Raw genomic sequence first — 12,570 nt, forward strand, 5'->3', positions numbered from 1 at the left:
ACAGAAGGTCGATTCAAATTAAGTTAAGTTACACACAGATTGGGGTCCACTCATATAAACTCTTCATGATTAGTATTGGATTTTGGATGAATTTTGCATGTGCCGAAGAATTGAAAACACAAAATAGTTTTCTCACTTAGTTAATTTCCTACGACCATCACAAAGTAAGAAGGAATTTGTTTGGTTCTATGCATTTTGAAAGAAAGTAGCGTATTTATGCCTGATCCATAGTCCATGTTGAGACTGCTTATGTCACATCTGATTAACTAATAAACCTTCAACTTACAGTCAAGAGATTTAAGATCATCAAAGCCCGGCAGTCTGTGTCATATATTACCTGATGTTTGGTCCGTTGGGCCTGCTTGGTGGTTGCCAAGAAATGGCCAGGAAGGACTCACTGACTGCCACGACAGACAGTGGTTCAAGGCCTTCAGGGATTGTTGGCAAAGTGGCAGCAGGCGTAGGCAGGCTTTCTGTGCAGCCTCCGACATGACCACCACCGTTAGAACATGCCAGCACTGTGATACTGTAGTTTGTGTACGGGACGAGGGCCGTTACTGGGATGCTGAACTCAGAAGCTTTGCCGCTCTCATGGAAGATGCGGGGTTCTGGGAGGCGGATCTCGTAACCGTGGATCTCCCCATTGGGAATAAGAGGAGGGGACCATGTTACCTGAAATGTAAATGTGGAGAAGATTAGTGATTTGAATGTAGTAAATTTGTATTTATTTTAAGTAAAACTCATCCATTCAAACGGTCCTACAATCATACCCGTTCTATTTGCTGAAACCTTTAGATGAATGAATACAGGAAAGTGTATGTTTGTGCGTGTGTGTGTAGAGCCTATTGTGTGTGCTTAAGCTAACCCATATTAGCATCACAGTGTGAGTGTAAGTGTGGTTAGTTGACTGCTACCGGTGACTTTATGTAGGGAGTATCCGTGTGTGCGTACATTGTGACCTGGGTATATGTGAACGTAGGACGGTCACTCTGTATGTTTGTGTGTGCGTTTGTTAAACTCTCTTGTGGGGAAAGATAACCCGACTTTGACTTCAGCAGAAGAATCCTTTCATCAAATTTAAAACAGGGTACACAAACACGCGCACACACACAGATGCGCGTGTGCACTCGCACAAAGACCATGCTAAAATAATGAAAACGGCTGGTAATGGAATTGCTGCATGCAAAAACAAAAGCTTGCTGTCGTTGAGCACTGTCTCTGAATTGGAAACAGTTCAGTCTGTCAGCATTTCCGTGTGAAGATGAAGGTAACTGGCACACATACAATTTTTAATACACACACACACACACACACACACACACACACACACACACACACACACACACACGTCTCTAGATGTTTGAATTACAGATATCTTTACAATAAATGTTTTATACATCCAGGTAAAGACTTAATTGAAGAATCACCCGCTTTAATACACTTATGGAGAAAAACTGTCATGTACAATAACTGATCAGTTCAGAGCTTGTTGAGACTCACCGGTTGAGGCGATTAAATGGTCAATGTTGATGAGAGTATTATGAATGAACGTCAACAATAATTACTTCTCATGCAACCTTGATATTCATTTAACAAGTGACACTGTGAGGTGATACAGGACAGTAAATCTGAGCCACACGCACACACAGCCACATATGGGCAGGGTCATGTTGAGTTAGGTGGCTCATTTCCCAAAGTGCGTGTTGGGTGTGCTTTGTAGTGGAAGTCATTTACAGATTGAATAGCCTGATGTAATCTGGAGATGGTGAGGACAGCAAAAACCCTCGGCTGGCAGGGAGCACTGGGGCTAAGGCCAGTACAGTGTTTCTGTGTGAGTTTGTAAATGTTTATGTGTATCTGAGAAGAACAGAGAGAGACCGATAATAAAGTTGGTAGTTAGATATAATAGATGTATGTGTTCGAGACTAAACGACTTTCTTAAATGTATTCACATATTACATTACATTTACAGGTCATTTAGCAGACACTTTTATCCAAAGCAATTTACATTACACTTTAAACCCATGGCTTTTTCACATTTTTGCCTGGGGAGCAATTAGGGGTTAGGTGTCTTGCTCAGGGACACTTCGACGTGGAACATGGGGCAGCCTGGAATCGAACCAACAACCTTGTGCTTCCCAGCACACCTTCTCTAACCCCTGCGCCACGACGACCCCCTTAAACATATGCGTCAATGTTATCACTTATACATTTAGTTCAATATATATTGTATCCTGCAAACAAAAACTGGGATCCAAATCCTTGAATACCTTTTTATTCTGTCTCGTAAAGATTAGTATATTATGGGTGACGGATCCAATTAACCAGCAATGGGCGGAAAACTATCTTGCAAAAATAAGTGATGAGTGAGAAAAAACAAACACTAACACAAAAGTTGAAACATTTAGATGTGGTATCTTCTCTTTTATTAATTGTCTCTTTATTACCAAACCCACAGACACGGTAGCTGATGTAATAGGTTTTGTTGCACATACATTAACTCTTCATTCACAGCACAGTCCAAAACAAAACCTGAAATACAACGCGGAAATGGAAAGCCAAAAGGACGCAAATAACCAAGATGCCATCCTAATATCGGAATGAAAACGTAACGGGATAATGGGTAAAAAGAAAGCAAGTGCCTCGATGAGCAAGACGTGATATGAAGGCAGATATTCAAAATCCTGTCTGTGTGTCAAGGTCAATTGGTAACCAGGAAGCAGCCTGCCTGTCTGTCCAATTAGCAACAACCAGGAAGGAACACTTTCCCTCTCGAACCTATGACCCCTAAAGCTGTGCTGCTGCAGAGATGACAGGGGCGGTTTAGAAATGATGGCAGGCATTAGCATTTTTCTGCAGTTAGCATTAGTGCAGGACAGTGCAGTGCATGAGTGTGTGCGCGTATCTGCGTGTGTGCATACATACAATATAGTTTCAGTGGCTTTCATTGAAAGGCCTTGATGTGGGATTAGCCAGTGGTGGAATTTAACTCTGGCCCCTCCTTCAAAATGGCCGACAGGAAGGAAGCTGCCTCAGACAGGGTCACAGCCCCTCCTATTTTCTGAAGGGGACCTTGGGTTTAATGTTTTTCTTTCTCATTAAATCTCCAGATGGAAAGACAGAGAAATCAGTGTGACATTGCTTTGTCTTTTCTACTCTGAGAAACCAAAGTTGCAATATATTTTATGTTTTCCTGAAACTTGTCCACTTTCTGAAAGAAATTCTTAAAGCCCATGCTGAGTTACTTGTTGAACGTAATGGGAGATATTAGAATTGTTAACAGCAGCATGGTGTACTTTGTGTACATTTTTGAGAGTGCTTGTGCTCTCAAGCCAGATCGAACAAGGTACATACCTGAAGTGACTCTGGTCCTGTGACCTTCACCCTCGGAGGACTGAGACCAGCCGGCCGAGAAGGCCTCGTGGTGACGTTGGCCCAGGGTCCTGCAAGTATGCAACAATATGTGGTTGATGATCTCATCGTAAAAAAAAAGGCTGGAAGTTAAGTTTGACTCAAAGCTGTTGAAGTCTGTAAAACTGACCCGAGACAGACAGAAATAATGACGCATCTTGGTCAGGTTACATTTTATTTAGTTAAGAATTTTGTAACGGCATCACCTGTAGTGTTGCCAGCTTGATTATGGAGCGAAAGTCGATACTGGTAGCTTGTCCAGGGACTGAGGGCAGATGAAGAGTCGAGGAAGGAAAGAGGGGGAGGGTCTGGTGGGAGATGGCCCACTGTGGAGACTCGTTTGGTCCCAGTAACTCTGCGTTCAATCAACCACCTATGCCCAGCGCAAGATACAATACAATTCATTTAGTATATGATTAAAACAGGAGGGTCACAGAGGGGTTGAAGTGTATGTACTTAATTATCGCTTACCGCTCTAGAGGTCCATTGCTCCACTCTGGTGCACCCCAGGACAAGAGCACAGAGGTGGGGGTGTCAGAGTAAAGGTGAGGTGCGGGAACCCCTTCAGGGGGAGCTGGGAGGGTACGGAAGTGCTGAGACATCCCGGACACCGAGCAACCCACACTGGTACATGCCTCCACCTAGACGTTGTAGAATAATTTTGGAACATCACAGTGAGGTATGTCTTTGGAGTGTTGAATTATTAACAGTTAGTAATAATATTACTTATTCTCTTTTTTTTCAGTTCATAATCTCTTATTCTGACATCTTCAACTCCAACAATTGTTGAAGGGGAAACAAGAAAAAATAAAAATGATTTAAATAAAAAAAATATATATACGTAAAAAATATATTTTTATAAGAGACAAATATTTGTTTAAACATGACACTAAATTGAAATTATTTTTCTTTGCATAATATGATGTTAAATCTAGCATACCAATATTGTGTGAACCTCATATATCGTACCTGGAGGCTGTAGTTCTGGTAGGGAGGTAGGTTGAAGAAAGTGTAGCTGGAGGTGTTCCCTGGAACAGCGACTGATACAATGGATGTATGCAAATCTGAAACTTCACTGAAGAAACCAGAAATGGGGCTGTCACTGGGGGAGATGGACTCAATCTGGTTGTCGTCCGTTATACCATGACTCAAACTGGAGGGGGTGTTAGGGAGGAGGCCGGGACTATAGCCCTGGACTGTGCTTGAGCTGCCATAACGGCCCGTGGCGTCAGTGGACGTGGAGACGTGGCTGAAGCCTGCGCTGAGAAGGCTTGATGTTGGCCTGAGGTTATGGCTTGAGTTGAGATATGCACGCTCAGTGCTGGCCAATAGGCTCTTGTTACGACCTGAGCTGGAGCTGAGGGTCATGCTGCTGCTTGAGTTGGAATCAGAGGTAGAGGTGGAGCTGGGGCAAAGATAGAGGGTATACTTGGTGATAATGCCATTTGGTTGGGAGGGAGGAACCCAGGTAGTTGTTACACTTCGAGATTGGAGCCTGGATACAACTGGAGTATCTACTGGTCCTGGACCTGGGGGTAAAGGAGAATAAATGGATAAAGAGATAAATATACACTGTGTGTGAGTGAGAAAAAAGAGAGAAGGAGTCTGTTTAAAATGACTATTTACGTCAAGAAAAGGACAAAGATCGATTTTTCCTCTATGTAAAGGATTAACATGGAAACTTTCTCTCACAATTTCACCAGCTGATTGAACACATATTGTACTCATGGGTTGATGCAGTCTCGTTTGAACGTGTGCCTGTGCATCATTCAGCAAAAAATGTGTTGGCCCGGCTGGTCTGCTGGAAACGTTCTAGTGCTGTCCGCTGGTTTTGCTTGACACATAAATGACCTACACATGCATGCAAACACACTTCAGAAATGACAAAGAGGGACACCAGTGGTGATGTGCTTTGACGAAATAAGTCAGAGACAGACAGACATACGCACTCACTCACTCACTCGCATCATCTGCACAAGTCCATGCCTGGATAAGACGCCACACAAGACCAGTCTGAGGTATATTTCACTCCAGGGTAGCTCATTTGAAGGTAATGCCCCTCCTCCCCCGGCATTTACATCCCACTGTACTGCTCTATAATGGACACACACAGATGCATGTCCATATACGCAGACACATTCTTCCTGACACACATATTCACATTCCCACACCCACAGTGATGCAGTACAGCAGTAATGGTACTGTGTGAAGGGCAAGCAGATCAAGGTGACTGAGCGGACTGAGGGAGCGTGCTGCGTCGCTAAGTGCTACTGCTAACCGCTAACGGCTTTCCCAGATGGCGGTGTGTGTGTGTGTGTGTGTGTGTGTGTGTATGTGTGTGTAAGAGAGAGGGTGAAAGAAGATCGGTTGAGAGTATGCGTGCGTGACTGGAAGAGGTAAAGTGTGCAGGTATGTGTATGTGTTGTGCATGTCAGCATGTGTGTGCACAAGAGAGCAGTTAGGAAGATTGTGCATATTTTGCATCTATTAAGAGAAATGCTAACTAACATTCAGTGTTGATGCCCGGGATGCTTGTCTTCAAACTTTAAAATGTCTCTTGAGTATAATGCTCATCATAACATAATGTTTTGTCCATATTTAATTTGGTCCCATATTTTCAAAATGATTTTGCTGTTTTTTTATGCAGACAAGAAACCTTTTCTTTTACAAAATAAAAACCCTGAGAAATATTTTAGAACAAGTTGTTGGTGAATTTAAGCTATTCAGGAAAATTTTTGATAAGTATACAAGGGTGACGTAACGCTTGGTTGACTTTACAGCTCACAAATTGTCTCACAATCAACCCATCGTTCATCATATCCACATCTCACTTTACCCCCGTTTTCTTCATTCTTCTCTTTTCCCTGACCCCTTCCTTCCTTCAACCCAACCACATCTCCCTCATTTCGGTCTCTCTCTGTTGCTCGTGCTTTGTGCCGAGGTCCCCCCATCACCCCTCTCTCTCTCTGGTCTCCCTGCTAAATAAACAATGCAGAGAGTTGACCTTTTGGGTTAACAGGTTTTTATGCTAGCTCTACTCAGCACTCACACTGATTCAATTACCACCAAAGGTCCACTGAACCCCACGAATAACCAACGAGCTCGCCTCCCCGTCTGTCTGTGGGCCTGTCGGCCGGCCTGTTTGCATCCGTCTTTGTTTAGGGTTGGGACGTCTCACTGCCCGTTCGTCTAATTTGTCAAAAGTTCTGCGTCTTTGACTAAATCCTTGTCTATCTGTCTGTCAAACTGCTGGTCTGCTCCAGCGGACTTCGACAAAAGACACCAGTATGAGATGCACGGAGAAGAAAAAGATTGCGAGCAGAATCTCTTCAATTGTAAAATGAAACCTTGTCACCTTGATCCAGTGACTGTCAACAACTCCAAATAACCCCCGTGTCCTCCCCCTGCTCCCCCCCTCATTCTCCTCTCCTCTGCCCTCCCCCCATCCCCCTCTAAGTGTTGAGTGTTATTTAGGCTTTACTGGCGCGTGTAAAATTTTGCAATTTGAAGGGCTGTTAAGTTTTTCAATTGAAATTTTCATTTAAGATGCAGGTGATGCTTTTTCCCTTTTTTTTATTTTGCCGACACTTTACTGCTCCGTGGATAGAGAACGAGTGTTCAGGGAATGCGTATCTACCCCTCAATCCCTGCTTTCCTTAGTCCATATTGCTCTTACTCAATTCCTCTCCTCCCTACTCAACTCTTCCTTCTTTCTCCTCTCCCATCCGCTATTTCCCAACTGCTCTTCTTTTGTCTCCCCCTACCTCTTTGACCTCTTCATTCCCCATTCCTTTTTGTCTTTCGTTCCCCTCTATCTTAATCCCTGCCTCCACACCTCCCACCGTTACTCCTCCCTCCAGTAAAACACAGTAGCAGAAGGCTAAAACATGAGCGCGGGGCCGCCAAGCCTTAAATCACATTTATAAGGATTTGGTTAGCATAGTAATAACACAATCAACTGACAAGGGCCGGGAGAGGGGGATGGAGGAAGATGTATGTGTGTGTGTGTGTGTGTGTGTGTGTGTACCTTTCAGTGTATACATGTTATGTAGCTTCTTGTGCATATTGTAAGTGTGCACATCTGTGTCTATCCATTTGGAGAGATGAGGAAGGGTATTATTTTTAGTCTTGCACAGGATCCCGTGCGTGCATGTGTGTTCCTGTGGGTGACTTGGCTTTTGAAGGTGAGCCGAGGCTGCTAGGAGTCATAATGAGGACAAACGCTGAGCTTTACTGTAATCAAGATGCTTACGACATGGTGTCAAAACGTGACAAGCAATACGAGGAAAATTTACATTGCAATTTATATCTTTACTTTTTCTACAGATTAGTTAATGTCATTGCTGCTTTAGGAGACAATGAGGAGGCACAGAGAAAGGGGATGATGCACGACCAAGGTCATGAGCTCACTTTGTATCCATAACATCATGACTATATGTGATGTACATTAGGCTTTAAGTAACTGCGACCATCACGATACCTGAAATGTCAATCACTCAACTATTTCAATGTTCTTTTCAGACGTTCACTATTTGGAGTGATTTACTTCATTCGAGGTAACCTCACACGAAAGAGAACACAAAAATGCAAAATATTCTAAAATCAATTCAGTGTCAAAATGTTAAATTCTGAGGAAAACCATTATTAAAAACCTGCAAAAAAGGCTCTTAAAATCTTTTAATCTCCTAAGAAAAAGCTATTTGACTGCCATGTTTTATTCTCTCAGAAATGTACATTTTCCCACTAGTTCCGACAGAAAATGTAATGAGTTTATAGTACTTATAACATTATAGCCAAGTCTGGGACAGAATACTGTGACAAAAGATAGGATTATTATCGTTTCATTAATGCAGTGAATAAATAACATACATTCTTTGTGTTCTGCCTAAACTCATTTCTGTCAGATTTTCCCCCTTCGTACTTTTTTTTCACTAATGTTCTGTCCCACGCACGTGCGCACGCACGAACACACGCACTTACTTTTCTAAGATCATTTTGTCAAAACTGGGCTTCAGTCATACTCCCTATAACACAATAACACTTGCCCACAAACACACACACACACGCACGCACGCAGACGCTCTCTCTTCCGCTCTTAGATCACTTAGCTAGTGTGAACATGGGAGTAGACAGAGGAAAGGGAGCTGTCCAACACGGCTAGAGTTTATGTTCACAGGAGCCGTCTGTCTGTTCTGCAGCGGCAGGAATTCATAGGGACCAGATTACATTAAAAAGATGGATATAAAACTTTAATGGAATGATAAAAAGGAAAGGAGGAAGCGTGGGTCTCTCCTTCTCTGTTCTATCATTAGCCTTCCCTTTTCTTCTCCTCCTCTTTTTTTCCTCAAATCACCTTTTTGCTTTCTCCATTTTTCTTTCCTCATTTTTCTATCCTTTTTCTCCTCTTTATTTTCTCATTTTTCTCACTCTCCTTATCCCTCTAGTAAACACTTAAGGGCTAGTCCGTCCAGAACAAGATGAGAAAGGAACAGGTATGACAATATCAAAGATAGAGGACAAAGACATGTATAGATTTCAAAGGATTGAAGGAGAGCATGAAGGGATACAAGTAATGAGGTGGAAAACACACTTGAATCCATGTTTCTAATGAAGATCCATGTCAACTTGGCTATATAATTTACATTTGAGTAACAAAGTAGACACCTTGCAAGCTTAAAGCTCACATCAGCCAATACAGAACAGAGTAGGAGGGAACTATTCCAAAAAGCACAGAGGACAGCCCTGGTTTATATTACAATATACTGTATATATAACTTGACCATGTGCATGAATGTTTATAGGAGTTTACAATTTAAATACAATAATTACATAATTACTGTTGGCTGTACAATACACCAAATCATACTAAATAAAATGTCTTGCTACGATTGTTGTTTTGTTTTTTAATTTGAGGGTGTGGAGATTAAGCGAACGACACAGCCTTTCCATGCCATAATAATGAGAGGATGGGTTTATGGGGACAGATTACATTTTAGAAAAAATCTGTGTCTCTTCCATCGTGGGTTTAAATCCCTTCTTATTTAAAGCTTACATACCTATCATGTATTTTATTATTATGGGAAAATATTTCTTCGCATGCTTTAACACGATTAGACACAGTAGCATGTATTCTATGTGAATGGCTGGTTTAAAGATTCAATTACAACATTAAAACAAATAACGGAGATCAGTATGACACAAGGAGCTGTGAGAATGGATGAAAGTGTACAACCGGCATACTGGGGACAAAGTTAAATTAATATTATCACATGTACTCAAACACTGTGTGTGTGTGTGTGTGTACAAGTTTGTCAGCATCCACCTTCCTGAGTATGTTTTGTGAGTATAAGCAGAGGTTGATAGATAAGTAGGACCACGAGGTGTGTGTATGGCCCATGTTCTCAGTGTGCGTGTGCTTATGATGGGGCCAGAGAGAGGAGAAAGAACGATGGAGGTTTGAATGACATAAGACACACATACACACCTACACGCACGCACAAAAAGGTTGATTTGCACATTTTCAGTCTCACATGAAAACACACATTTGTACCCACAACCAAAAACACTAATAACTTTTCACCTTAACTGTAACTGTGTCTATTAGAGGGAACTCGGTTCTGAATAGCAATGAGGAAAAAGAAAAGGCTCTAATTTACTGAATCCTAAATGTCTGCAATTGTATGTGTAGGAATGGGATTGTGCATCGCTGTTAGTATGAATGTGTTTTTATACACATCTCTCGCACGTCTCTCGCACGTGTCCATACACATTTCTGTGTGTGTACATGTGCATGTATTGGATGTATGCAAATCTCAGAGGCTTAATGATAATGTATGTGATAATAGCGTGGTGCTAATTAATTTATAACTTTGCACTGAGGAGGCTGTTCCAGTGGCTAATATGATTCTATTACAGCAATTAGCCCACAATGACAATGGCTAGGTCACTCACACAGACACACACCTTACAGTATGCAAATCTCAACGTCAGTGTGTTTCATCCTCCCTTGCTTGTCCCCATGTTTCATTTTGAATATGATCTGTCTCTCTTCCTTATTGCTCGGACCAGATTGACCACCTGCACCAACACCAAGGAATTAACACACGTGCATCAAATCAAACCATGGAGATTTTCAAATAGAAAAGGAAACTGGGCAGAGGACTTTTGTGTTGAATGTGTGAGGCCATTGGTTAGATCGTCAACTAAAATCAGGAGATCCAAGAGACTCCTTGACTTTGGCTCAGCAGCACTGACGGTCAACTGACGGCAGAGGACAACTAATAACCAGCAGCTGCCAGCCGCCTGCCGGCCACTCACTGTCACATTTTCTATGGTTATTTATCAGTTTCTCTTTTGCTGTGTGCAAACGTGTACATGCACGCATCTGTGAGTAATGAGTAAGTGTAATATATTCTATCTGGGTACTTGTGCGTGTGGGAGTCTGTGCACTTACTGTCCTCTGCGGTGCGCAGGGTCGCCCAGGGGCCGACGGTCTGCCCGTGTGCGTGTGAGATCACCACTCTTAACATGTACTGGGTGTACGGTGATAGGCCCTCCACATGGTAGGCAAAGGTTTCCGTTGCGTTTTCCACGAGCCTACAGCAGAGGTTCACAGAGACAAACATTTAGTGAAAACTATGTAGATTGAGGCGCCTAGTGAGAAAGAGAATTTAATGTAGAAAACTTTTTTACAACTCTTTACTTTCTATGTTTCCAAAACATTTTTTCCTTCAAATTTATTCGCCGTCTATTGTTTGTCCTCTTTAATGCCTGGCCAAAGAGATTCAGCACTGGACAGCTCCCCAGAATGTGTTTTCCAGCTACTGGCCAAGAATAATGATTAAATGAGTCCTAGAACCCCAAAATGAGTAAGCATTTTTTCACTTCCAGCTCCCCAAAGTCAACGCGTTTTTTAATACAATTCTTGTTAAGATCAATGAATTAAGGTTTGCGACTAACACAAGATTAAGATATTTTACATTTTTTACAAAATTTTACAAAAACATCAGAAAATACATTTTTGTCATTTAACACAGTCAATGCTGAACTCAATTCAAGAAAGAGAGATCTTTTTTACGCGTTTTTATTTAAGAACTTTTAGGTGTAATGTTATATGAACAAGTTTTGTATGGTCACTAAACATTGACTATCGAACTATTGAAATGCGTACTTTATTTGTAGAGCTTTTTATCAAATTCCCATGTCATACATAATGCCATTTCATATAATCATACAAAGGAATCTAGGACAAAGTAAAAGAATATTGTCATAAATGAGGGACCGCTGACCATTTAGCATCAGATGGGTAGAAAGGATGAATGAATGAATGAATAAATCAGGGAACAATGAGATTTCCATAGCAGAGGAGGAGGAGGGCATGGCTGTCTGATATATAATACATGTAGCTAGTCATTTATTTATTACCACAGAATGAGAGCCTCCTCTTCTTGGATTAAATTGCAATTTGTTGTCAGGAAGCATGTAATGAATACATATCAGATGCACGCCCTCTCTCTCTTTTTATTCTATTACATTTTCCCTACCTCTGTCTCCCTCTTTGCACGGCTCTCTGATATTTTGTCTTTTTCACCCCCCTGTCTCTCCAGCTCGTTTCCTTACCGTTTCTCTGATTGTCATATGGATGTGACATATCCGGCTTTGCTGAATAATGTACCCTGTTATATGTACTTGTGTATGCATATATGTGTACACATTTTTAAGGTGCGTATGTACTGCCATACGTATCTGAGAGCGTTGTATAGGAGCGGCATTCTCTCAATGCTGCTTCCAACCGTTTGAATGTGCAAACTTGTCCACTTGTTTATCTACGTGTATCTGTGCAGTTTTTACATCTAAAAATAAATGACTCGATATGTCTAGCTCACCTTATCACTGGCCTCTGAGGGGATGTCCTCATTTGCAGGCTGTAACGGAGTGGACCCGGTGCATTGGAGTGAGCCGGGCCGGACCAGGAAACATTCAGACTGGCACTTGTTCTATGAGCCAACCGCGGTGGTGACAATCCATCTGGGGCTTTGGAAAGAGAGAGAGAGACATGATGGTAATAAGAAGACGCAGCAATTGATAAAGGAAGGAAGGAAGGAAGGAAGGAAGGAAGGAGGTGGTAGAAAATGGATGGAGTGATGCAATGAGAAAAAA

The 12,570-nt window shown here is 42.0% G+C and overlaps 1 protein-coding gene across 1 annotated transcript in view; it reads right to left on the reverse strand.

Moving 5' to 3' along the window:
* Positions 1–12,570, reverse strand: part of ush2a (Usher syndrome 2A (autosomal recessive, mild)) — a 158,288-nt gene that overhangs the window by 59,799 nt on the left and 85,919 nt on the right. The window contains exons 48-54 of the mRNA XM_078085091.1: positions 12,297–12,444; positions 10,865–11,007; positions 4,381–4,940; positions 3,883–4,052; positions 3,618–3,784; positions 3,355–3,443; positions 338–672 (exon numbers count right to left, since the gene is read on the reverse strand). Coding sequence (XP_077941217.1) covers positions 338–672; positions 3,355–3,443; positions 3,618–3,784; positions 3,883–4,052; positions 4,381–4,940; positions 10,865–11,007; positions 12,297–12,444 — 1,612 coding nt within the window. The remainder of the gene's footprint in view (positions 1–337; positions 673–3,354; positions 3,444–3,617; positions 3,785–3,882; positions 4,053–4,380; positions 4,941–10,864; positions 11,008–12,296; positions 12,445–12,570) is intronic.

Source organism: Gasterosteus aculeatus, chromosome 12 (genome assembly GCF_964276395.1).
Source record: "Gasterosteus aculeatus chromosome 12, fGasAcu3.hap1.1, whole genome shotgun sequence".
Taxonomy (NCBI): domain Eukaryota; kingdom Metazoa; phylum Chordata; class Actinopteri; order Perciformes; family Gasterosteidae; genus Gasterosteus; species Gasterosteus aculeatus.